At 42.7% G+C, this 24620-nt stretch overlaps 1 protein-coding gene and 1 long non-coding RNA gene across 2 annotated transcripts; one reads left to right on the top strand and one right to left on the bottom strand.

Annotated features, from left to right (window-relative positions):
• The first annotated feature begins 13216 nt into the window (after positions 1-13216).
• Positions 13217-23855, top strand: LOC109866327 (neuromedin-B receptor). Its single transcript, XM_020454950.2, has 3 exons — positions 13217-13768; positions 18652-18997; positions 22999-23855. Exons 1-3 carry the CDS (start codon positions 13368-13370, stop codon positions 23380-23382), a joined length of 1131 nt encoding a protein of 376 aa, XP_020310539.1. The 5' UTR covers positions 13217-13367; the 3' UTR covers positions 23383-23855.
• LOC116356204 (uncharacterized) lies at positions 18563-21520 on the bottom strand. The gene is made up of 2 exons (XR_004204676.1): positions 21326-21520; positions 18563-18965 (listed from the first exon to the last, which is right to left on the bottom strand). It is a non-coding gene; the product is annotated as an uncharacterized LOC116356204 (long non-coding RNA).
• Positions 23856-24620: the final 765 nt, after the last annotated feature.

Below are 24620 nucleotides of genomic sequence, written 5' to 3'. Positions count from 1 at the left end.
TAGAGAGAGTGATGAGAGAGGAGAGAAGAGAGAGAAAGGCGAGAGAGAGAGAGAGAGAGGGAGGAGGAGAGAAGAGATAAAGGAGCGAGCGAAGAGAGAGAGAGATCAAGGGAGAGCAGAGAGAGGGAGAGCACGAGAAAGGGAGAGAGAGAGAGAAAGGGAGAGAGAGAGAGAGAGAGCGAGAGAGAGATAAAGGGAGAGCGAGAGAGATAAAGGTAGAGCGAGAGAGAGAGAGAGAGAGAGAGAGAGAGAAAGGGAGAGTGAGAGAGAGAGAAAGGGAGAGTGAGAGAGAGAGAGGGAGAGAGAGATAAAGGGAGAGAGAGAGAGAGAGAGAGAGAGAGAGACTAATAGACAGACACCGTCCAGCAAACATCCAGAGAGAGCACATGGACCACGACTCAATCACTCAGCTGTTCCTGTCCTCATCAATCAGTGTAAAAAGCAACACCCTACCTGAGTGACATAAATGACTGCTCTGCCACGGAAGTATATCATATGTGATCCGTTTCAGGAAACTAGACGGTAACTTATCGGTAACGATAGGTACCACACATAAACATAAGGACAAGGCATATGCCTATAACTCTATCAATAGAATAGTCTACACCTGCATTAACTATGAGTGGTCTGATTTGGAATCCGTTTTACGCACAAACTGATAGAAAACAACAGTAGACCACATTGGGGTGACTTGGACATTCTCCAAGGCACATTGGCGTATAAAGCAGGTGTTTCTGTGATATGCCTACAGTTGAAGGGGTTTCAGTCGTTGCCAATTTATTAAATAAACATTCAAATGTAACTCACAGCAGTAACCATTTCCATTGGCACTGCAGACTGCAGAGCTCTACATATAGACATAGACGAATAAGTTTAGCATGAAATGGCTTGATTCATATTAATCAGTCATGGAAAAGCACTGTGAATATTACATAATTGCAAATGTGCTTTCCCAATTGTGAATTATAAAGTCTTGATTTGCCCCAAGTGCACTGCACTGTAGCCTATGCTCCATATAAATGTTTCTTAATATGATGCATGAGCCAGTAGATGTCACTAAACAAGCACACACGATTTGGGAAAGCATCACAACAAATAAAACGGTCGAGCACATTAAAGAACGACAGAAAATTCAGATTCCTCATGTGTTTCTCTGTTGCCCATTATGAAAAACTAAATTTCTGTCTTGGGGGTGTGGTGGTTCGATGTGGCAGTTTTGGATATTTGTCCCACATGAGACACCATAGCAACTAAACCAGAATCACTTCCTCAAAATAGTCAGAATGAATAACTCAAGGAATCTGTAATTAATTTTACATTTTTAGTGGTGCAATTTTACATATAGCTAAGGCAGCGTTTCCCTAACTCGGTCCTCGGGACCCAAAGGGGTACACGTTTTGGTTGATTCAAATATTGTTGATGAGTCAATTATTTGAATCAGCTGTGAAGTGCTAGGGCAAAACCCCAAAGGGCACCCCTTGTAGTCCCCAGGACTAGTTTTGGGAACACTGAGCTTAGGTGTTTGGAGCCATATTTCTTAAGTAAAAGAAAATGCATTAGGTGTTGTCTTATGTAAACAAAGTCTGATCGCTATGGTGCTGGGCAGGTCTGTCTGACTGTTTTGAGTTCACACTGCACGTCCTTAGCCTAGGGCTAAGGAGATTTTAGCCTGGGGCTAAGGAGATTTTAGCCTTGGGCTAAGCGTCTGTTTACACTTGTGCATTCTTGGGCTAGCACCAACCTTAGCTCACGGCTAGCTGGCCCTGCTCTGGAGCAGGGTTAGCACAGACTTCGGGCAAGCCCCAGAAACACAGTGCCAAAAGCCAGTGTGAAACGAAGTCAAAAACAACACAGAATCAAAAGCTACACTCACTTATTTTGCATATGCTTGTGATGCGTTCTGCACGCTATTTTATAAGTAAATGTATAGACCCCTTTTTGTGTTTGCAAACATTGTCGGTGTTGGTGGCACAACACAGTTCTTATAGAATGCCAGCAAAAAAAGTGTATATTTCCTTGTTTCGTATGAGTGCATTTCATACTACTTTTGGATTATGTTTGGATTTTAAGGCTCATATGAACGTCCTGCTTAATGTGTCAAAATCGCAAATCAACTGCATTATATATATATTTTTTAACACTTCGACCTCAACCAGTAAAATGCCTATTTTGCTACAGCCTGTCAATGAATCTTAGCATTCTAGCTAACAACTGCTGCATTAAGTTATTTTGCAAAGATTAATACCAAATATAATCTTAGAGACTGTTCAAGCAATAATCAAACATAATTGTAAGAATATGAGAACCCCAAGTAATAAAAACAGAACAACCCGGTTGAGGGTCAGTGGCCCAAGCCCGCGAACAGGAATATTCCAAGTTCAGACGGAAGGGGGGAGTCAGATCGCTATGATCGCCAGGAACTTTACTTTTGGTGTCTATTTTTAATTGTTGCGCTACTGGTGCTGCCTGTTGATGTTAGGTAGGCAGCTACAGTAGCTGAATGATGTTAACATCTTCGGGTTGTGTTTCATTAAATGTATTTTATTTCATCTGGGTGCTTGCGTCACCTACTAACACCCTGATACTACCAGCAGCTCCCGTTCTCAGTCTGAGAAAACACAGAGAGAAAGGTATGTGTTGCAGATTACTCCTTTGTAGAAGTCCATAACGTGAAATAAATAAAACATCCCAAGGTTAATGCTGTAGATATTGTTATAAGGGAGTGTGAGACTATTGAAACATGTAACTTTCAGAGTTTTATTGTTGTTATTAATATAGTTTACAGAGGGCTAAAAGTGCTGCTGTTGCTAGCTAGCATGCCTTTCTGTGATGCAGACGGTTAGCTGAGCTGCCGACTGGTGCTGGCGTTGCATTATGGGAGATGTAGTTTTGGCCCTCTAATGAAAACTGAACCCAATTGCAAGCCCTAACAGAGTTAGTCAAACAACTGGGCAGTGAAATAGGAAATCAAGTTGCCGCTAGTCTAGCAGGGGCTGGTCCAAGCACTCCCCCTCCCCAACCAATAGTAGAAATACCTGATTGGTCAAAGGTCAACCTAATTCTGAAGTCAGACGTCAGAGTACCACCCCACTTCCGGGGTGATAGCACAGACCAGTGCACAGTGACTGAATGGCAAGAACTTATGCAAGCTTACTTGAAAAAGAAGGGATGCAGTATATCAGAACAGGGGCAAGAGATACAGGACAGACTGATGGGGCGGGCTAAAGACAGTCAGAATTGGGCTCCGTGGAAACCCTCAGAGACCCTGAAGCCATATACAATATCTTGAGGCAGCACTTTGGAGAAGCAATCTCATCCACAATTCCATTGGGATACTTCTATGAAACCTTACCAAGACAGACAGAGAGCTTCTTGGATTATTGGGTTAGACTGAACAAAGCAATTGACCTTGCCAATGAGTGCTTGCAAAGACAGGGAAAATGAGTGGATGATCCAGGTCATGAGGTGACCATGATGTTTGTTAAGCACTGCCCTGATCCAGCACTATATGCCGCTTAGGTGCATGCCTATTGAAAATTGGACCGTTGGAGTTTTGCAGGCAATGATTGACAGCAAATCATGGAGGCAAACAGTCAGCCAGACACAGGGTGCAAAGTAGTGCCAAGGTAGAAGTTGTGATGACCCCCGACGCTTGGTGTATGACTCAACAACAAGCAGTCGGTCATAATAATTCAGCCACACCCACTAACAGTGATCAGGTTCCATTGAACAAAGTGGTTTCTCTCCTGGAAAAGCTCCTGTCAACCCAGGAACAGAATCAAAGGAGAACTTCGGCCAGAACGCCACAAACTAATACAGCTGCTGGTCCCTGTAGAATTTGTAAGGCCTCAGACCATTCAACTCAGTCGCACTGCTTTAAGGAGGGTTTATACTTCAAGTGTCACAGGACAGGCCACAGAGGCTTTGAATGTCCAGCAAGAAAACAAGTTGGAGAGGCAACTGCCGAGGCTCCTCCTGGGCCCGCTTTAAACTAACATGCACCTGTGGGCGAACATGTTACACCCCCACAGAACACCACAGATATAAGGACTGGAAACACAATGAAAACTGAGGCAATTTATCCAAAAATAGAGAGTATTGACAGTCTTTTCTATGTTCCAGTAATGGTGCAAGAAATTGTAGAACTTGATAGATAGCTCTGATAGATAGTGGGTCTATGACCTGCACGTTGAGTGAGTCAGCTGAAGACACACTTCTGAGATGTAATGTGATAAAACCAGAGTCTAGAAAGCCAACTCAAGAAGTTATTGTAGGCTGTGGGGGCAACCAGGCACAGCCTAAGTATGAATGTGACTTGAACATTGATCTTTCTGTTTTAGTTGGACCTGGACAGACAGACGACATGACAGTTGGATCGAACGCCATAAAAACACATAATGCAACAGGTTAAGAAAACAAAGTGGTATTGGGACAGCCTCTCCAAACCTGCCAAAGGACATCCACATGGACTTTTACTCAGCATGCTAGCCAATGTGAACCGCTGGCACGGTGACAAAATACCAGACAAAGTGGGAACTGTAATGCTCAAGCAGAGTGTGACTCTCATGCCTCAACATGAACATTTGGTCTGGGGAAAACTGAAAGAAAAGGTGCCGCTATCAGTTGGTAGTACTGTAGTCATAGAGGCCACTACAGCACGATCTGCACCAAGAAATATCCTAGTAGGACACACTGTATGTCCTTTGAGAGGTGACAAGTGGGTCCCCATGAAAGTGATCAACATGTTGGACCACCCTATTGTTCTCCGCCATAACACCAAGTTGGCTGATGTGCACCCATGCCTGGCCCTAGAAGACCTTGAGCTCTATGCCAGCCCAGTAAGGTCTAGTCTGCTCTTTAGAATGTCACCCAAGCTGGGGAAGAATGTTCAGTTAGTGGAAAAAGGGCAAAGAAGGAGTATCTACACAAGTTGGAAGAGTTGGGCTTAAAAGAAGTTGACAGAGTCCTGTGAAGTGTCTGACATGTGGAAAGGAAAACTAGTGGACCTTATTGCTCAGTATGAAGGCATCTTCTCCAGGGAACAACTTGACTGTGGAGAAGCGAAGAACGTCATCCACCTTATCCGACTCAAAGATGAAAAGCCTTTCAGGCTGCCGTACAGGAGGGTCTCTCCATCCAACTACCAGAAACTGAACCAGACGTTGGAGGAAATGGAGGAGCGGGGCATCATCCGAAAGTCCAATAGTGAGTGGGCCTCCCCTTGTCCTGGTTTGGAAGCTGTCAGGAGAGTTGAGAATTTGCACTGATTTCAGACGGTTGAACCAGAGGACAGAGAAAGATGCATACCCATTGCCCCATCAAGCCGATGCTCTCCCTGCTTTGGGAGGGAACTGCTTCTTCAGTACTATGGATTTGACTTTGGGATTCTACAACATCACCATACATGAAGATGACCGCAAGTACACAGCATGCACAACACCCACAGGTTTATTTGAGTATAACAGAATGGCTCGGGGTTTATGTAACAGCCCAGCAACATTCACCAGAATGATGACCTCGATCTTCGGTGACCAGAACTACTTGTCCCTCCTGTGCTACTTGGATGATCTCCTGGTTTTCGGGAAGAGTGAGCAAAAAGCCCTGGACCGTCTTGAAATGGTGTTCTCCCACCTTAAGGAACACAACCTGAAGCTAGTGCAAAAAAAATGTTTTTAGGCCATATCATCACGGCAATCATGTCTGTAATCAACATCACTGCAGCTGACCTGATGGAAAATTATGGGAAAACACCTTCACCCACCAAGGTCAGGTAATTTCTTGGTATGGCAAACTATTATTCCCACTTCATTGTGAGTTTTTCAGGTTTAGCCAAACCACTGTTTCATCTGATTACAGGACAGAAAAGTAAGTGGAAAGGAGAAAAAGGAAAACCTCATGGCGGGGCCCTAAAACGTCTGAAACCTGAAGACTGGACTACTGAATGTGAGGAGGCGCAGGAGAAGCTAAAGGTTGCAGTCTCCCAAACAGCTGTGCTGGGTCACCCAGACTTTAGCAGACCGTTTCTCCTATCAACAGATGCATCAATGGATGGCTTAGGTGCAGTACTTAGCCAGACATTTGAGGGTGAGAGTAGAACCAGACCAGTAGCCTTTGCAAGCAAGACTCTGTCGAGGTCCCAGTCCCGTTACCCAGCACATAGATTAGCGTTCTTTGCTCTTATGTGGGCTGTGTGTGATAAGTTCACCCATTGACTGAAGGGGAATAGATTCACAGTCCTAACAGATAACAACCCCCTGACATATATAATGACGAAACCAAAGCTAGACGCCTGAGCAACGGTAGGTCTCTAAACTGGCCCCCTTCGACTTTGACTTGAAGTACATCCCCGGGCCCCAGAATGTCCCAGCAGACCTGCTTAGTCGACAGCCGTTCGTTGGAGCTAGGAAGGCAAGTGAGTTCCCAGAGTATGTGACTTCAGAGTCCATCCAGGACGCATTCAAACTGTCAGTCAATATCCAAGGTGGTGAGATCCTGGCTCAAGTCTCTTCTGAAGGAGTGAAAGCAGTTTTGGAATCCTGTCTGGAGTGGGATGCGAGTGTGCCAGTGTGCAACTTCCAATTAGCCCAGTATTCTGCCAGCATCCTTCAGCATGAAGGGGGAGCGGCTACTCTTCCAGTCCTTTCTTCTGATGTGATACGGAGAAAACAGAAGGCAGATCAGGTGCTGGCCCGAGTGGCATACTTTATTGAGAGGAGGAGGAGACCTTCGCGGAGAGAGAGTGTTGAGAATGCTGAAGCATTGGGATAAACTCTAAATCAAGGACGAGATACCAGCTGGTGGTGTCAGACTCCCTTAAAGCCATCGTTCTGAGGGGAACCCATGACGAAACCGGCCACCAAGGCCAGACTAGAACACTCCATTTGGTACGTCAAAGGTTCTTCTGGACTGAAATGGAAGGGGAAGTGAAGAAGTATGTCTCCTACTGTAAGCGCTGTGTGGTTCACATGTGGTTCGGATGGGTCCACAGTGTCTCCTGACCCCTCCTGTCTCAGCCTCCAGTATTTATGCTGCAGTAGTTTATGTGTCGGGGGGCTAGGGTCAGTTTGTTATATCTGGAGTACTTCTCCTGTCCTATTCGGTGTCCTGTGTGAATCTAAATGTGCGTTCTCTAATTCTCTCCTTCTCTCTTTCTTTCTCTCTCTCGGAGGACCTGAGCCCTAGGACCATGCCCCAGGATTACCTGACATGATGACTCCTTGCTGTCCCCAGTCCACCTGGCCGTGCCTTCTTATTATTCGAACATGCTGGTCATTTATGAACATTTGAACATCTTGGCCATGTTCTGTTATAATCTCCACCCGGCACAGCCAGAAGAGGACTGGCCACCCCACATAGCCTGGTTCCTCTAGGTTTCTTCCTAGGTTTTGGCCTTTCTAGGGAGTTTTTCCTAGCCACCGTGCTTCTACACCTACATTGCTTGCTGTTTGGGGTTTTAGGCTGGGTTTCTGTAAAGCACTTTGAGATATCAGCTGATGTACGAAGGGCTATATAAATAAATTTGATTTGATTTGATTTGTGGTTGGCAAGACAATGGAGCCAGAGGCTTGGGCACCTTTGGAATCTATACAGACTAGCACAGCATTAGAACTGGTGTGCATAGACTTCTGGTCAGCAGAAGGAAGGGATGGAGAGAGCGCTGATGTACTCGTCATCACAGACCATTTTTACGAAGCTGGCACATGCGTTTCCTTACCCGAACCAGACAGCAAAAGTGGTTGCCCAGAAGTTATGGAACCAGTTCTTCTGTGTCTATGGGTTTCCCAAGCAGATACACTCTGACAAAGGAGCAAACATTGAGAATCACTTAAATCGTAGAATTGCTACAAGTGTCTGGAGTCAAAAAGATCCATATCATCCTATGGGCAGCGGTCTGACGGAAAGATTCAACCGCACACTTGGTAACATGGTCCGATTGTTGCCAGCGAGAGCAAAAGAAAGATGGCCCCAGATGATACAGACACTCACCTTCTCGTACAACTGTACCACACACAAAACGTCAGGGTTCGCACTGTTCTTCCTGATGTTCGGATGAATTCCACTGCTGCCAGTGGACATCATGTTTGGAAGTACCCTGAATAACGAAGACGTGTTGACTCATGATGAGTATGTTGACTCGTTCCAAAAGGACCTGCGAGAGGCTGTCAGGATCGCTCAGGCCAACACCACTGAAGCTCAGAATATGCAAGCAAGGCAGTATAACAAGAGAGTGAAAGGCACTGCCCTGGAGATTGGAGACCGAGTTCTCTTGGAAAACTGAAAGGAAAGAGGGAAAGGTAAACTTGCTGACTTCAACGGTCTTTGTGATCACTTGGAAAGACCCGTCTGTGCACATCTACAGAGTCGAAGATCCTACTACCAAGAAGAGTAAGGTAGTTCATCGACACTTCATACTGCCAGTGAACTTCCTGCTGGTGGGACAGACAGACGAGATGTCCACAGTAGCCTCTACTGCTTCAGAAGAGGACATAAACGCAAACAGGGGTGACGAAAGTCCGGTATTCGATGTGGATGAGGATCCAGAGGATCGAAGGACTGCTGACTGGATTCTCGAGGGCCAGAACCCTGAGGGGCCCACGGAAGATGAAGCTCAAAAATCTTCGGGACTGGAAGATGGAGTATACATGAGAGAGGCTGATCCTCAAAGCCCAGTGAAGGATCTGATCTCCGGACAAGCAGCTAACTCAAGCACAGGAAGCTCCTTCAACTCTCTAGAGACAGCAGGAGCAGTAGAGATACTCTTAATGATCAGCTATGAAAAGCCAACTGACATTTACTCCTGAGGTGCTGACTTGTTGCACCCTCAACAACTACTGTGATTAATATTATTTGACCAAGCTGGTCGTTTATGAACATTTGAACATCTTGTCCATGTTCTGTTATAATCTACACCCGGCACAGCCAGAAGAGGACTGGCCACCCCTCATAGCATAGTTCCCCTCTAGGTTTCTTCCTATGTTTTAGCCTTTCTAGGGAGTTATTCCTAGCCACCGTGCTTCTACACCTGCATTGCTTGCTGTTTGGGGTTTTAGGCTGGGTTTCTGTACAGCACTTTGAGATATCAGCTGATGTAAGAAGGGCTATATAATTAAATTGGATTTGATCCTTCTGAAGATGACATAAGTAGAAAAGCAACGTCAGTGAGCAGTCTAGATGGCGTCAGCAGTAGAAGTTCATCAGTCAGCGGCTCTGGATGCATAACATGCTGACCAGACCGGACATGTTGCATGCGTGAGCGTCACAAAATACATTTAGAAATCCATGTTATTCAATTATTGCACCCACACTGCTCACGCGCACCAACGAGCGTCTGCGTTACCAAGGGCTAAAATAGAAGTCATTCCAATTTCTGACGCAGATTGCGCTGAAAGTCCTGCCTCTCCCATCTCCTCATTGGTTTATAGAAGCAGGTACCCACGTGCCATCTCCTCATTGATTATACCCACGTGGGTGATTGAAAGACGAACGGTTTTGCCGGTAGTCGTGGTAATACTATTAAAGTTTAGATGCGATCACCATATAAGTTCAACGATGAAAAAGCCTGGAAGAAGGAGAGATGACTAGAAACGATTCAGTTGGCCGTTTTATGTGTGGAATAATTTGTCGGTGTAGAGGACCTTGTGCAGTTCAGGTAAAATAACAACTCAATGTTTATATCCCAGGACAAATTAGCTAGCAACAGCAAGCTAGCTAAATAGGACAAATTAGCTAGCAAGTGCAAGCTAACTAGCTAAATTGCCATACATGTTTAATGCTTTTCAACCTGTCCCCAAATTAATGTAATTGGTTCATTGGTTTGTTTTGATATTTTAACCTGCGTGTCTTGATCGTGTATGGTGTAGGGGGACAAAATAAATGTGCGCGCGGGCCAGTTTGGGTTCCGTGTAAGATCTACTAAGAAGATAATGAGTAACCAGAGAGAGGTAGAGCGCAGAAACAGCCAGGTCTGAGTTCACTGGTACAGTCCTGAGACCCAGTGAAGGCACCTTGAGAACTCGAACTGGAAGAGTTGTGAAGCCTGTCAGAAGACTTTTAGAGTCAATGAGTCAAGTGATTGCTGAGCCGGACAAAAGAGAGCATCTAGCTGCCCTGATTCAAGCCCTATCAACTTTTGTTGAAGTGACAGTACCCCAGTGAAACAGAGGTCAGAGGATAGATTAAGGAAATGAGAAATACTTTATTAGGGGGTCATAGGTTGTATGTATATGGGCATATTTCTACCTGGCAAAGTCTCTTTGCTGTCCTTCTGGACGACTCTTGGTCAAGGTTACCCCTGTGGAGGAAGAATTCTTACATTATGTCTTAAAGTTTGCTGTAATTAAGAAGGGGTGTGTGTAGCAGAGTTAAAAAATGTTATTCCATCAAACTTCAAATTATTAGAATAGTACACGACGCCGAACAGAACAACCAGGTTGAAGGTCAGTGGCCCAAGCCTGTGAACAGGAATATTCCAAGTTCAGACAGAAAGGGGGAGTCAGATTAATATATGGATGGGTTTTATTGTTATTAATATAGTTTACAGAGTGCTAAAAGTGCTGCTGTTGCTAGCTAGCATGCCTTTCTGTGATGCAGACGGTTAGCTGAGCTGCCGACTGGTGCTGGCGTTGCAATATGGGAGATGTAGTTTTGGCCCTCTATGGTCTGAACGGGATAGAGGCAATTTCACGTTGTAACTTGTTTTTGTACATGAGTTGTTGTATTTTGGTACTGTCAACACTGAAAGCACCTAGCAATGTATTGGGGATGTGAGACAGGATATGTATTTTACCTTTCTTCATGCTCCTGTATAGAACAACTTGTCAGATGGTGCATTGGAGACTGATGTGTTCCTGTCCTGTCTTTTCACAATACTATTGCAGGTATGGTTCTATTGTCTAAGAATTAAGATTATGCATTCGTTGTATTAAGGACTGGTTATTATTTTATACATTATGGCTTTCTGTATGAATGTGATTTATGTGAGTCTGAGAAAACACTGAGAGAAAGAACAGCTTGTCAGATGGTGCATTGGAGACTGATGTGTTCTGGTCCTGTCTTTTCACAATACTATTGCAGATCAACATAAAAGCCAAAAAGATAGCCGTGGTGTCGCTCTTCAATTCTTTGTTTTCCTGTGGTACATATAAAACCCGCTACACTTACATTTGAGAACAAAACCTATGACAAAAAAAATACAAAAATACTTTCATCCATGCAAAACATTGGTTGCTATGGAAAAATAACGGTTGCTATGCAGGCATGCTAACGTTCTCACTAAGGGTGTGTTCGTAAATTCACTCTGGAGTGCCAGAGTGCGCTCTGGGCGTCGGTAATTTCAGAGCTTGTCAGATTCTGAATTTACTAATGGACAGCGTTTCACTCTAGGAGCGCACACTGGACACTCTGGCCAAGGAGGTTGATCCAAGCGTTCTGACCTCACAATGACAGTCAAGCACCCAAGCTAACTGGCTAACTTTGTCTAGCTTTCTAGCTACTTCCAGACACAATGAGAGAACACCTCACTCTGACCATTTTACTAGCCCTAGCAGAGGTGGTTAGGCTGTTTTCATGCTATCCATAGAATTGGTGACTGTAACTGCTGCTAGCAACAGTTGAATTATGCTTCTTTAGACGTTTACTGACACCAGCTATATTCAACCGGTGTTGAGCATTCATAAATCCATCAATTATTCTGCGCTCTGGCACAGTCAGAGGAGAGTGCTCTATCATCAGGGGGTAGATAGCCAGAGTGAATTTACGAATGCACCTTTAGTTAGCCAACTGAAGCCACAAACTCTACAGCTGGAAGGGCAGCAAACGCTCAATTTTCATCTGTTTTCATAGTTTTTCTATTGACATTTAATTGGGAATAGCTATCCATTATAATAATATTGTTGCATGATATCGCTTGGATCAGAAAAGTTGATGTTTGGTCCATGCACAGCATTCTCTGTATAGGGGCGAGATGGCATTTCAAAAGTGAAACTTTGTTTCCGAGGTCAGACAGGCAGACACCAATGTTTATACAAACCATCACTGTTGGAAATAAAATGCTAACCTAGAAGCAAGAGGAAATAATGTGTTAAAAAGTGTTATTGTTTTAAATTGGTCTTGTGTCAGAGAGAATGATGGCTGCCTGTGTTTGTCAATTAGCAGGGCTTTGGAATACAAAAGTGTGCATTCTTAGCCCAGGGTCAACAAATGCCTGTGTGAACACAGGATAAGCTCGGCCAGGGCCAGTCTTAACTTGAGGCTAAGATAGCGCGGGGCTAAGAACAACGCAGCGTGAAAAGGCCTTCTGTGTGTTCTGTGGTAGGATTGGATAGGACCGCAATCACCGCAGCTGTAGCCACTGTGAGCATTTGTCGAAATCAAAACCCAACCCTAAAGTAGGCCTAAGTCATGACAAAACTCTGTTTTGGACGAGACTGACTTTACGACCAAAATGATCCTATTCACACTTTGTAGACAATTTTGACACTAGAATAAATGTTTGACTAATATCGATGCCACATAGGCCGTTTTGATACCCGATAAGATGTGTATTACGTTTTCAGTTGCGCTTTGATAGATGTGACCAACTCTCGTAACTAATTTATTCGATTATTTATATTGTTCCTAACATCAGTCATGTCCAGAGGTATTAACATTCAGAAGCCATACCTTCAATGGCTTTCTTTTAACTCCCGTATGGGGAATAAGCAAGCGAAACGTTCGTTTATGTTCTGATTTAGGCTACTTCACTCCCCCCTCGAATTACCTCTGTGAGTCTCTCCCCCTAACTTTACCACCCTCACTGCTTTCCGTATTTATGGCATTTCTATAACCCTTCACTTTCCCCAAAGAATGACACCATACAGCTCTTACAGATGCGGCGGGCTGATAATGAAACACCTGCACAGGACAATGAGTGGGTTCAGTTCAGAAAAATTACTTATTGGATTTTCCTTATTGGCCCCCCAAAAAAACTCATCCTAATTCACACATCTTTCCAAGCACAGCTTTCTCATCCTAAACGTGACAATTGTATTTGGTGGTAATACAGTAGCCTAGCATAGCCTATAGTTTATTCCGTTTATATTCGATAAACGTACCACTATGAAACGGTATGTGAGTAGCATTGACAATGCTACACATCACACGCAAAACTGGTGTGACTTCTTTTTCCGTCATCGCTGCTGTAGGCTACGCTATGCGTGTTGAAAAAGTGCCTCCTTTTGCGCTTCAGTCATTGTGGCTTGAGTCGCGCAACACTGACATTTCAGCACTTTCTTGGAGGACCAGCTACCGCGCCTCAGACTTGCTTTGGAAAACGGTCATCCTCAATGCCATTTTATCAAGGTGATTATTGAACAAATCCCTGAGAAGCAATGGATAATATTTTAGAGAACGTATCTTTTACTGGACATTCTGTCTTTTACAACTTTACTGACGATTGGATACCTGCTGAAAGAGAAACTATTGATTTTATTATAAGATGTGTCATACCGACTGTGTATATTCTGATCATAACGATTGGATTGTTGGGGAACATTACCTTGGTTAAGATTTTTATCACCAACAGTGCAATGAGGAGCGTTCCCAACATATTTATTTCGAGTTTGGCAGCTGGGGATCTTTTGCTTTTGGTCACTTGTGTTCCAGTGGATGCGTTCAGATACTTCTTTGAGGAGTGGATCTTCGGTGTTGTGGCTTGCAAACTAATTCCGGTCATTCAACTCACTTCAGTCGGAGTCTCGGTGTTCACTCTCACTGCACTAAGCGCGGACAGGTATGATGAAGAATAGGATCATGTGAAATATCCTTAATGCCAATATTGTTATGTATACTGTACCTAATTTACGTCATTGTAAATGTTATGGCAATTGCATGCTAACGTGATAGAACAATTAACATACAGTGCCTTCGGTAATGTATTCAGACTAGAGGTCGACAGATTATGATTTTTCAATTCCGATACTGATACGATTATTGGAGGCTTTTGCAAAAAAGCCGATACCGATTAATCGTCTGACAATTACAACAATACTGAATTAACACTTATTTTAACTTAATATAATACATCAATAAAATCAATTTAGCCTCAAGTAGATAATGAAACATGTTCAATTTGGTTTAAATAATGCAAAAACAAAGTGTTGGAGAAGAACGTAAAAGTGCAATATGTGCTATGTAAGAAAGCTAACGTTTTCAGTTCCTTGCTCAGAACATGAGAACATATGAAAGCTGGTGGTTCCTTTTAACATGAGTCTTCAATATTCCCAGGTAAGACGTTTTAGGTTGTAGTTATTATAGGACTATTTCCCTCTATACCATTTGTATTTCATTAACCTTTGACTATTGGATGTTCTTATAGGCACTTTAGTATTGCCAGTGTAACAGTATAGCTTCCGTCCCTCTCCTCGCTCCTCCCTGGGCTCGAACCAGCAACACAATGACAACAGCCACTACATCAAAGCGTTACCCATGCAGAGCAAGGGAAACAACCACCCCAAGGCTCAGAGCGAGTGAAGTTTGAAACTCTATTAGCGCACGCTAACTAGCCAGCCATTTCACTTCGGTCACACCAGCCTCATCTCGGGAGTTGATAGGTTTGAAGTCATAAACTGCTTCTGCCTACCACCACTCAGTCAGATACTTAGATACTTGTATGCTCAGTCATATATGCAACACAGGACACGCTAGATAATATCTAGTAATATCATCAACCATGTGTAGTTAACTAGTGATTATGATTGATTGTTTTTTATAAGATAAGTTTAATACTAGCTAGCAACTTACCTTGGCTTACTGCATTTGCGTAACAGGCAGTCTCCTTGTGGAGTGCAACGAGAGAGAGGCAGGTCTGCATTGGACTAGTTAACTGTAAGGTTGCAAGATTGGATCCCCCGAGCTGACAAGGAGAAAATCTGTCTTTCTGCCCCTGAACGAGGCAGTTAACCCACTGTTGCTAGGCCGTTATTGAAAATAAGAATGTGTTCTTAACTGACTTGCCTGACTTGCCTAGTTAAATAAAGATTAAATAAAGATGTAAAAAAATATATATTAAAAAAAGCCGCCCAAAAATACCGATTTCCGATTGTTATGAAAACTTGAAATCTGCCCTAATTAATCGGCCATTCCGATTAATCAGTCGACCTCCAATTCAGACCCCTTTTCCCACATTTTGTTACGTTACAGCCTTATTCCAAAATGGATCAAAAAAAAATTCCCTCAGCAATCTACACACTGTACCCCATAATGACAAATCGAAAACAGTTTAGATATATTTGCAAATGTATACAAATAAATACCTTATTTACGTGTGTATTCTGACCTTTTGCTATTAGACTAGAAATTAAGCTCATGTGCATCCTGTTTACATTAATCATCCTTGATATGTTTCTACAACTTGATTGGAGTCCACCTGTGGTAAATTCAATTGATTGAACATGATTTGGAAAGGCATACACAGGTCTATATAAATAAGGTCCCACAGTTGATAGTGCATGTCAGAAAAAATCAAGCCATGAGGTCGAAGGAATTGTCAGTAGAGCTCAGAGACAGGATTGTGTTGAGGCACATGTCTGCAGCATTTAAGGTCCCCCAAAACACAGTGGCCCCCATCATTCTTAAATAGAAGAAGTTTGGAACCACCAAGACTCTTCCTGGAGCTGGCCGGTTGGCCAAACTGAGCGATCGGGGGAGAAGGGCCTTGGTCAGGATGTTCACTCTGACAGAGCTCTAGTTCCTCTGCGGAGATGGGAGAACCTTCCAGAAAGACAACCATCTCTGCAGCACTCCACCAATCAGGCCTTAATGGTAGAGTGGCCAGACGGAAGCCACTCCTCAGTAAAAGGCACATTGTAGCCCACTTGCAGTTTGCCAAAAGGCACCGAAATACTCTGACCATGAGTAACAAGATTCTCTGGTCTGATGAAACCAAGATTGAACTCTTTGCGTCACATCTGGAGGAAACCTGGCACCATCCCTATGGTGAAGCGTGGTGGCAGCATCATGCTGTGGGGATGTTTTTCAGCGGCAGGGACTGGGAGACTAGTCAGGACCGAGGGAAAGATGAAAGGAGCAAAGTACAGTGAGATCCTTGATGAAAACCTGCTCTAGTCTGCTCAGGACCTCAGACTGGGTCGAAGGGAGCTTCCAACAGGACAATGACTCTAAGAACACAGCCAAGACAATGCAGGAGTGGCTTCAGGACAAGTCTCAATGTCCTTGAGGGGCCCAGCTAGAGCCTGGACTTGAAACCAATCGAACATCTCTGGAGCGACCTGAAAATAGCTGTGTAGCAATCCCCATCCAACCTGACAGAGCTTGAGAGGATCTGCAGAGAAGAATGGGAGAAAATCCCCAAATACAGGTGTGCCAAGCTTGTAGCATCATACCCAAGAAGACTAAATGCTGTAATCACTGCCAAAGCTACTTCAACAAAGTACCGAGTAAAGGATCTGAATACTTATGCAAATTAAATGTTTCCTTTTTTTATTTAATAAATTAACAAACTTTTTTAAACCTGTTTTTGCTTTGTCATTATGGGGTATTGTGTGTAGACTGATGAGGAAAAATCTATTTTAGAATAAGGCTGTAACGTAAGAAAATGTGGAAAAAGTCAAGGGGTCTGAATAGTTTCCGAAGGCACTGTATGTAATTATTAATGATTAATCCATTTTTATGACTGATTATTTTTAATGACAAGTGTCTGATCCCTAAACTATATCCCCAAGTGTTATCATAATTGAATGCTGGGCAATTGTCACTGACAAATCTGTTCATATTTTGATTGACAGACCAAGTGTATCCCCAGAATGATTTTAAAGGGATCAAATAGTGTACACCTGCTGGTTGTACTAACTTCAATAAGCCCAATTTGTGTTATATTGTTTTATTCAGGTGAGACACATGGTTAAATGGCCATTTATCGTCCCTGGAAGGAGCAGCATGAATGCGGAGATTGGAATAGATTGATACATGAGACATTCAGGAGGCATCACAGTCAGAAGTATCTGCGCAGAGCATCATTTATTGTCTGCGTGTGTATGGTTGAAAGGGCAATCATGCCCGAATCTTAATTTGACCCAGCCCCCACTTTCCTTTCTTCTCCTCCACATACCCTCAACAAGACCACTGGTGCTTGGAGACATTGACCTTCTCAAGTGACCATTCTATACCCCCACAAATTGCTTGTCTTCTAGTATTAAGAGCTCCTTCCTCAGCTAAAAGTTCACTGATGTCATAAATTCCTGGGCTGCCAAATATTGATTTAGTACATTTTAAAAAATTATTATCAAATTAAAGTCCATGTGATTTTCTGATAAAATAATACCCCATTGTGCAGGCCATGATAGGGGTCGGAAGATGGTGCAGGGCTTTGTAATTAGCCTTTCTATGTCACTGACCGTAATCCAGAGCGATATCAGTTGGAGGAAATGTTTGGCTGTGTCACTCTTCACCGAAAATGACCATGACTGTTGGCCATCCCTGTCACTAGGAGCTATTAGGACAGCCATATGGTGAGATTACAGTCTAAAGCTGTTCTCTTTATGGTCTGCCTAGTCCATTTGAGCATGTAATGTGAGCAATGAAAATACACCATTTATATGCTTACCCTATGTGATGGCTTAAAATAATGTAATCTTGTTAGCACTCCTTTGGGCGCTTGCTCTCAAGCATAAAAACACAAAGAAGTGGGATTACAGCAGTTTACTACAATAAATGCATAAGCATTTTCTCTGGTGAGATATCAAAGACTGTCAGTTTTTCTGCGCTTGTCTGTTCTTGCCTGAGGCAGCGTAGTCTTTGACTATGGCAGATTTCTACAGGGGCAGAGGGCAGCTGAGGCTGGTGTAACAGCACAGTCAAGGGCTTCCAATGGAGATTCTCCTCCAAACCAGACATTTAAATCAGCAGAAATATAATTTAGAAAACTGTCAGAAGGTGAAAAATCTTCCATCATTGAAGCATAAAAAAAGCCTTCATGCCCTGTGGAGCACACTTCCTCTGTTGCACCCTCATTTAATATATTTCTTCCCATTATATGACTTAGCAGGAATGGATTATTCTGTGCACATAGCACTGAGTGTTGATTTACACAGGAGATAAGTCCAAAGTCTAACCTTCAAATGAGCTGTATTGATCAGCTTGTAAACATTTTGGTTTCAACATTTAGATTCACTTTGGGAGCAGTGCAGGAACACATTGCTGTTTCAGTTGAATAATTAGAATTTCATTCAGTGGCAATTATTGTAATTAATGTGGGTTTGTTGTAGACAGGACAGTAATTAATTAGCTAGTGCAATCATAATGCACTTCATAGGTCTCCTACAGGTTTACAATATCACCAACAATCTATGAAGCTACTATTCTGTGCCAATCGACTCAGAGATGCCATGTCTTTGTCAAAGCCTCTTAATTTTGCAAAGAGGAAGAAAGTTAATTAGATTGATTAACTATAATCACAATACCAAGTCGCTCTGGATATGAGCGTCTGCTAAATGATTAAAATATAAATGTAAATGATATTTCAATTTACACAAGAAAATGAGAGCAGTAAGGACAGCTGGACATTTAATTGCATGAAAAAGACTGCTTTTAATGTAATTTCAAAGGATCAAGATGAAGGAGCACTAATATTATTCTATGGTTTTGTTGTGTTTCCAGGTACAAAGCCATTGTGAATCCTATGGACATCCAGACATCCAGCGCCGTGTTCTGGACATGTCTGAAAGCTGTGTCCATCTGGGTGATCTCCGTCCTGCTGGCGGTGCCCGAGGCCATCTTCTCCCAGGTAGTACACATCCAGGACAAGAATGTGACCTTCACCGCCTGCGTGCCCTATCCCCTTTCCAACGACATGCATCCCAAGATCCACTCCATCCTCATATTCCTGGTGTACTTCCTGATTCCCCTGGGGATCATCTCTGTATACTACTTCCACATCGCCAGGACTCTAGTCAAGAGTGCTCACGACATGCCTGGAGAGATCAGTGAGCACACGAAGAGACAGGTAGGTAACAACAACATGTTGCTGCCTGTATCTCAAACATGTCACAAATGAGGTTTGGCTATTGCAGTTGTGGTTATTTGGAATGCTGGACGGCATTTTAAGAACATCAGGTCATTTACTGGATGTCGTTAGCTGCTAGAGTGCACGTTGAGTTAGAGTGCACGTTTGAAGTCAAAGAAACTGAACTGCATCACACGTTTTCTCACTATTTTTGACATAACTCCGGAACCGTAGTTACAGGTTTAAATGGAAGGAGGCTCTAGGTTTTAATGCAGATATTTCCATATGTAGCCTAATACACCAAGTAAGTATTTAAAGTTTGTAAAGGGCAAGTACAGGACATTGTCAAAATGTATCACTGATTGTTGCATGGAGGCTTGATCTTTACTGTCTACAGGGGTAAAAAATTATAGGTCAGGGGAAGGGTGAGGTAAATTATAAATGTAAGCAATGATCTGGTTGACTACATTTAATTGAGGGTCCACTGACCAAAGCATATTAAATCAGATGATTCTTTGCCGTTAAGAACGTCCAATGAATCATCGAACAAATGGGCTTGAATCCAGATCAGGGCCCACCCAAAACCCAAACCTAGCTTCCAATCACTGACATCCTGACCTAGACCTGAACCCAAGTCATAATATATTCAAGTAGCCTCAGGAGCTTGTTGACACTGACCAATGTGAGGTTGTCATCAACAATGAGCAATACATAGTAAACAACTAGTGATGAGTGGTGCTGGAAGGCCTCCATGTGTTGTCTTATTTACAGTCAGTAGGTCCTCCAGTTGAGGGAGCCCTAAGGATGACCGGATGACCGAATCATTGCACTTAAGCTTCCACTGTCTCTGCCTCACAGTAATCCCAAATAATCAATGTTATTGTCTCTAGATTCGTTTCTGTTTTTTTGTATTTGAAATCAAATGAGTTAATAATCTGGGTGTACCTTTGGATTAGAAGGACAACACAGACTATTGACGTGGTGCATTGTGGTTGTGTTCTATTAGACATGCCCTATGGGGATTGGGCTGTAAGAGGCTCAAGTTTCATTAAGAAGAAAACTCTGATAGCATCAGTCCCTATTGAAAAGCAGAAATGTATTTAACATTAATTATATGACAAGCTGCAGAAACCTGATGAAAGACAGGCTAGAGAGAGTGTGTGTGTGTGTGTGTGTGTGTGTGTGTAGACGAGAGAGAGAATATGCAGACTAAACATGATTCTGGTAAATGTTTAAGACATTACAAAATATTTCTTGAATCACTATCACATCTAACAGGCATGACTTTATGAATAGTTATAGTAACAGTGGTCTTAACTGCTGTACAGTCAATTTTCAGTAAAGGCATTAGAAATAGGACTTCTAGATATCATCTAATCTTTTTTTTTTTTGATTTACTCTGGAATAGAGATATATATATATATTTTTTTGTTTTTTTACATAGATTTACAATTTAATATGAACAATAATGCTGTCCAGGCAGACACTGCTAGTGAATATGATTTCAGACGTGATATGTATGAATGAAAAGATACAGTCCAACCATCTCCCTTTGCCAGGGGCGGTGTTATGCTGTTATGATAACGAACATTCAGTCTATTTCTCTGTTATTAAAATAGTTTCTACTGATCCAATGCTACAGCTGTTTTAGTAACCGCATCAACTACATTCTATTTCAATGAAGCCCTTTATCTACTTCCCAGAGTCAGATGAACTTGTGGATACCATTTCTACAGTATGTCTCTGCGTACAGTAAGTTAGAGGTAGTTTTGTGAGACAATGCTAACTAGCGTTAGCACAATGACTGGATGTCTATGGTCAGAAAAATGAAGCAGATGGCCAGTCATTGTGCTAACGCTTGTTAGCAATTGCGCTAATGCTAGTTAGCAACTTCTTTCAAACTGCACCCAGAGGCATAAAAATGGTAGCTCAGTTCATCTGACTCTGGGGAAGCAGATAAAGGGCTTCATTGCCAAAATCCCTAAGTATCCCTTTAAAAACAATTGAAATGTTCACCACTTTCTCATCAATTTAGACAAAAATGTAGAGCTTATGAAATCTTAGTTTACTCCTCTGATTTTTCAATCTTTACTTCATGTAACATAACCATCTCATTTATAATTAATACCCCACACTTCTTGCAGAGACCAGCGAATACAACAATGAATAACTAACTGTGATGTGTTAATAACAATGCAGAAAATGTTCAGTTTACCTATGAAAGATTGTTGATACTGTGCCAAATCAAACAAAATGACTCAATTTGATATCCCTATCAATGGTTAGCTTTACTATCTTACCAGATATAACAGCTTGCTATTGACTTACCTTTTAATACTCTTCTGAATCATTTGAAGTCGACTTCAATACAAGATACTGTCATGAACAAAATAAAGTAAAATTATCATGCCGTGTTCTTCTGTTGAAAAACCTAAAAGGATCTTGGGTAGAGTGCCAGGATCACTTGACTTGGTGGCTGCCAATGAATGGCGAGATAAATCATGACATTTACCCAGGCTATTAAACTTACACAGGGTTGATTTTCAGAGCGCCATCTCCTGCTCACCTCACTGATAGGTTCAAATAGGTAGACTTGAAACTATTTTCAAACAATCTTAGCAGTACTCAGAAGCAATAGTCCTGCCATCAGTACTATTTGCCAGCCACTCTACTGTGGAATGAAGTATTGATTGGACTGGACCTTTTAGTTTCACATTTCCGCTTAGGATGAAAGGTTCTCACAGTGAAGATATCTTTGACACTCCCTTATGCCGGTATACACTACACGAATTCGCCACGTTTTTGCCATCCCCGAAAATGTTCACGATCGGAGTAAAATTCCATGAATTTGGGCTAGGATCATTACATCGCGACTCACGTAGTTTGAGCGGGTGAAGGACTCACTGATGATGCCTGTCGCGTTCTCCAGACCCCTGTCGGATGCCCTGAAATATTTTTTATCGTGCATCTTGCAATATGAGCAGTGCTACGACGCGATTGGGCAAGGACTACTGCCAATAGCCAATGAGCACTCAGCATGTGATACCAAAACAATGATCGCAAAGAGAGAAGGAACAACAAACAACACGCACGTTGCGGACGGAGGTGATGAAAGTCAGATTGCTGGAGCTGTGGAGAGAACGCAGCTGCCTTTTCAGTATTACCTACCTCTGTGTCCTAAGTATCTAGCATGCTAACTATAGGCTATAACTTTAATACAACATAGTATATTACTTCCAATTCCCTCTGTAGAAAGTCCATACCTTCCATATCTGCCCAACCATTTGCGAGTCCACATTCTGCGCCTTCCACCTCTTTTGATGTATCTGCACATAATAATGGGCACTTGCGCTACTGGTGCTGGCACATGCAGAGAACAAATAGGCTTACACCTCTGCAGTGTAGGTAGCCGACAGTATGTCGGCTGATGTAGCCTCAAACAAATCGCAGAATATGAATACAAAACTGAAGCACATGTACAATCAAGATTTTAATTTGGTAACATTCATAATCAAATTTGATTTGTCACATACACATGGTTAGCAGATATTAATGCAAGTGTAGCTAAATGCTTGTGCTTCTAGTTCCGACCATGTAGTAATATGTAACAAGTAATCTAACCTAACAATTTGTGACATGTAATAATTGTAAAATACTAAATCCTATGTACGGTGTGGGAAGGCCTTAGAGAGCTGACTGAAGGGCAATCTAAGTCGAGTACTGGTGGCTCTTGCTTTTGTGTTTGTTCATACTTGTTTGGTGTCTCTGGTAGATACTGTATTGAAACTGAAGGACAATAGCCATACTACTTGTAGCCTGTGCAAAATACAGAAGAGCGTGATTTGGACAAATTGTATTTTGTAGGCGTTCTGTATTCCTTCTGGAAGGACGCCTTCTGTATTTTGTACTCTGTAATCCTTCTGGAAGATTGACAAGGTTTTATGTTGAATATCATCATGCATTTTCAAACACTACATATTTATTTTCTTTCTTTTTCCAAGATGGAGACGAGAAAACGTCTGGCCAAAATTGTTCTGGTTTTTGTGGGCCTCTTCGCTCTTTGCTGGTTCCCCAACCATGTCTTGTACATGTATCGCTCCTTCAACTACCGTCAGATCGACTCCTCTCTGTCGCACCTCATCATCACCCTGCTGGCCCGGGTGCTAAGTTTCTCCAGCTCCTGTGTCAACCCGTTTGCCCTCTACCTGCTGAGCGAGAGTTTCCGAAGGCACTTCAACAGCTCACTGCACTGCAAGAGGAAGCCCCACCACGAACGCAACACTAGCTACCTGCAGCATACCTCAGCCATAAGAATGACCTCCATCAAGAAGACCACCCCTACTGTCATCAACGGACATGGCAACAGGCAGGAGGTCACTCTGTAGGTTTAGGATGTCACCTGATGACATGTAAGTGGTGGGAGTGGCACCAAAAAAAAGTTACGTGCAAAGCTTTTACAAGGAGAACTATTATGAAAAGGTCATGCATGTGTGCTGAACAGAAAAGGCTTTGTTTGAAGCTGTCTTGTCTTTGTCTATACATTCCCCACAATGCCACATATCACTACTGATGAGATGATCACCCATGAACTTGTCAACAAATCTGTCTTGAGAGATTCCGGTATCCACAATGTTCCTGTTTTGTTGTGTCAATCTACATGTTTCACTTTACACAGTTTGCATAGATATATACTGTCTGCGAAGCAAGCTGTCCAAACTGCAAACCCAAAGAGCAGGTAGTTGCTCCCACGACAGGAAATCTATGTCCCTGTGTTTTTATTTATTTATTTCATCTTTATTTAACCAGGTAGGCTAGTTGAGAACAAGTTCTCATTTCGACACATACAACAACATGGAGTTAGACATGGAATAAACAAACATACAATCAATAATACAGTAGGAGAATCTATATACAGCATGTGCAAATGAGGTAGGATAAGAGGTAAGGCAATAAATAGGCCATGGTGGAAAAGTAATTACAATATAGCAATTAAACACTGGAATGGTAGGATGTGCAGAGGATGAATGTGCAAGTTGAGATTCTGGGGTGCAAAGGAGCAAGATAAATAAATACAGTATGGGGATGAGGTAGATTGAATGGGCTATTTACAGATGAGCTATGTACAGGTGCAGTGATCTGTGAGCTGCTCTGACAGCTGGTGCTTAAAGCTAGTGAGGGAGGTAAGAGTCTCCAACTTCAGTGATTTTTGCAGTTCGTTCCAGTCAATGGCAGCAGAGAACTGGAAGGAAAGGCGGCCAAAGGAAGAATTGGCTTTTGGGGGAGACCAGTGAGATATACCTTCTGGAGCGCGTGCTACGGGTGGGTGCTGCTATGGTGACCAGTGAGCTGAGATAAGGCGGGGTTTTACCTAGCAGAGACTTGTAGATGACCTGAGGCCAGTGGGTTTGGCAACGAGTATGAAGCGAGGGCCAGCCAACGAGAGCTTACAGGTCGCAATGGTGGGTAGTATATGGTGCTTTGGTGACAAAACGGATGGCACTGTGATAGATTGCATCCGATTTGTTGAGTAGAGTGTTGGAGGCTATTTTGTAAATGACATCTCCGAAGTCGAAATCGGTAAGATGGTCAGTTTTACGAGGGTATGTTTGGCCAATTCTAGATT

The sequence above is a fragment of the Oncorhynchus kisutch genome, linkage group LG21, assembly GCF_002021735.2.
Source record: "Oncorhynchus kisutch isolate 150728-3 linkage group LG21, Okis_V2, whole genome shotgun sequence".
Lineage (NCBI taxonomy): Eukaryota > Metazoa > Chordata > Actinopteri > Salmoniformes > Salmonidae > Oncorhynchus > Oncorhynchus kisutch.
Note: the sequence above shows the minus strand (reverse complement) of the source record. Positions and strands in the feature narration are given on the sequence as shown.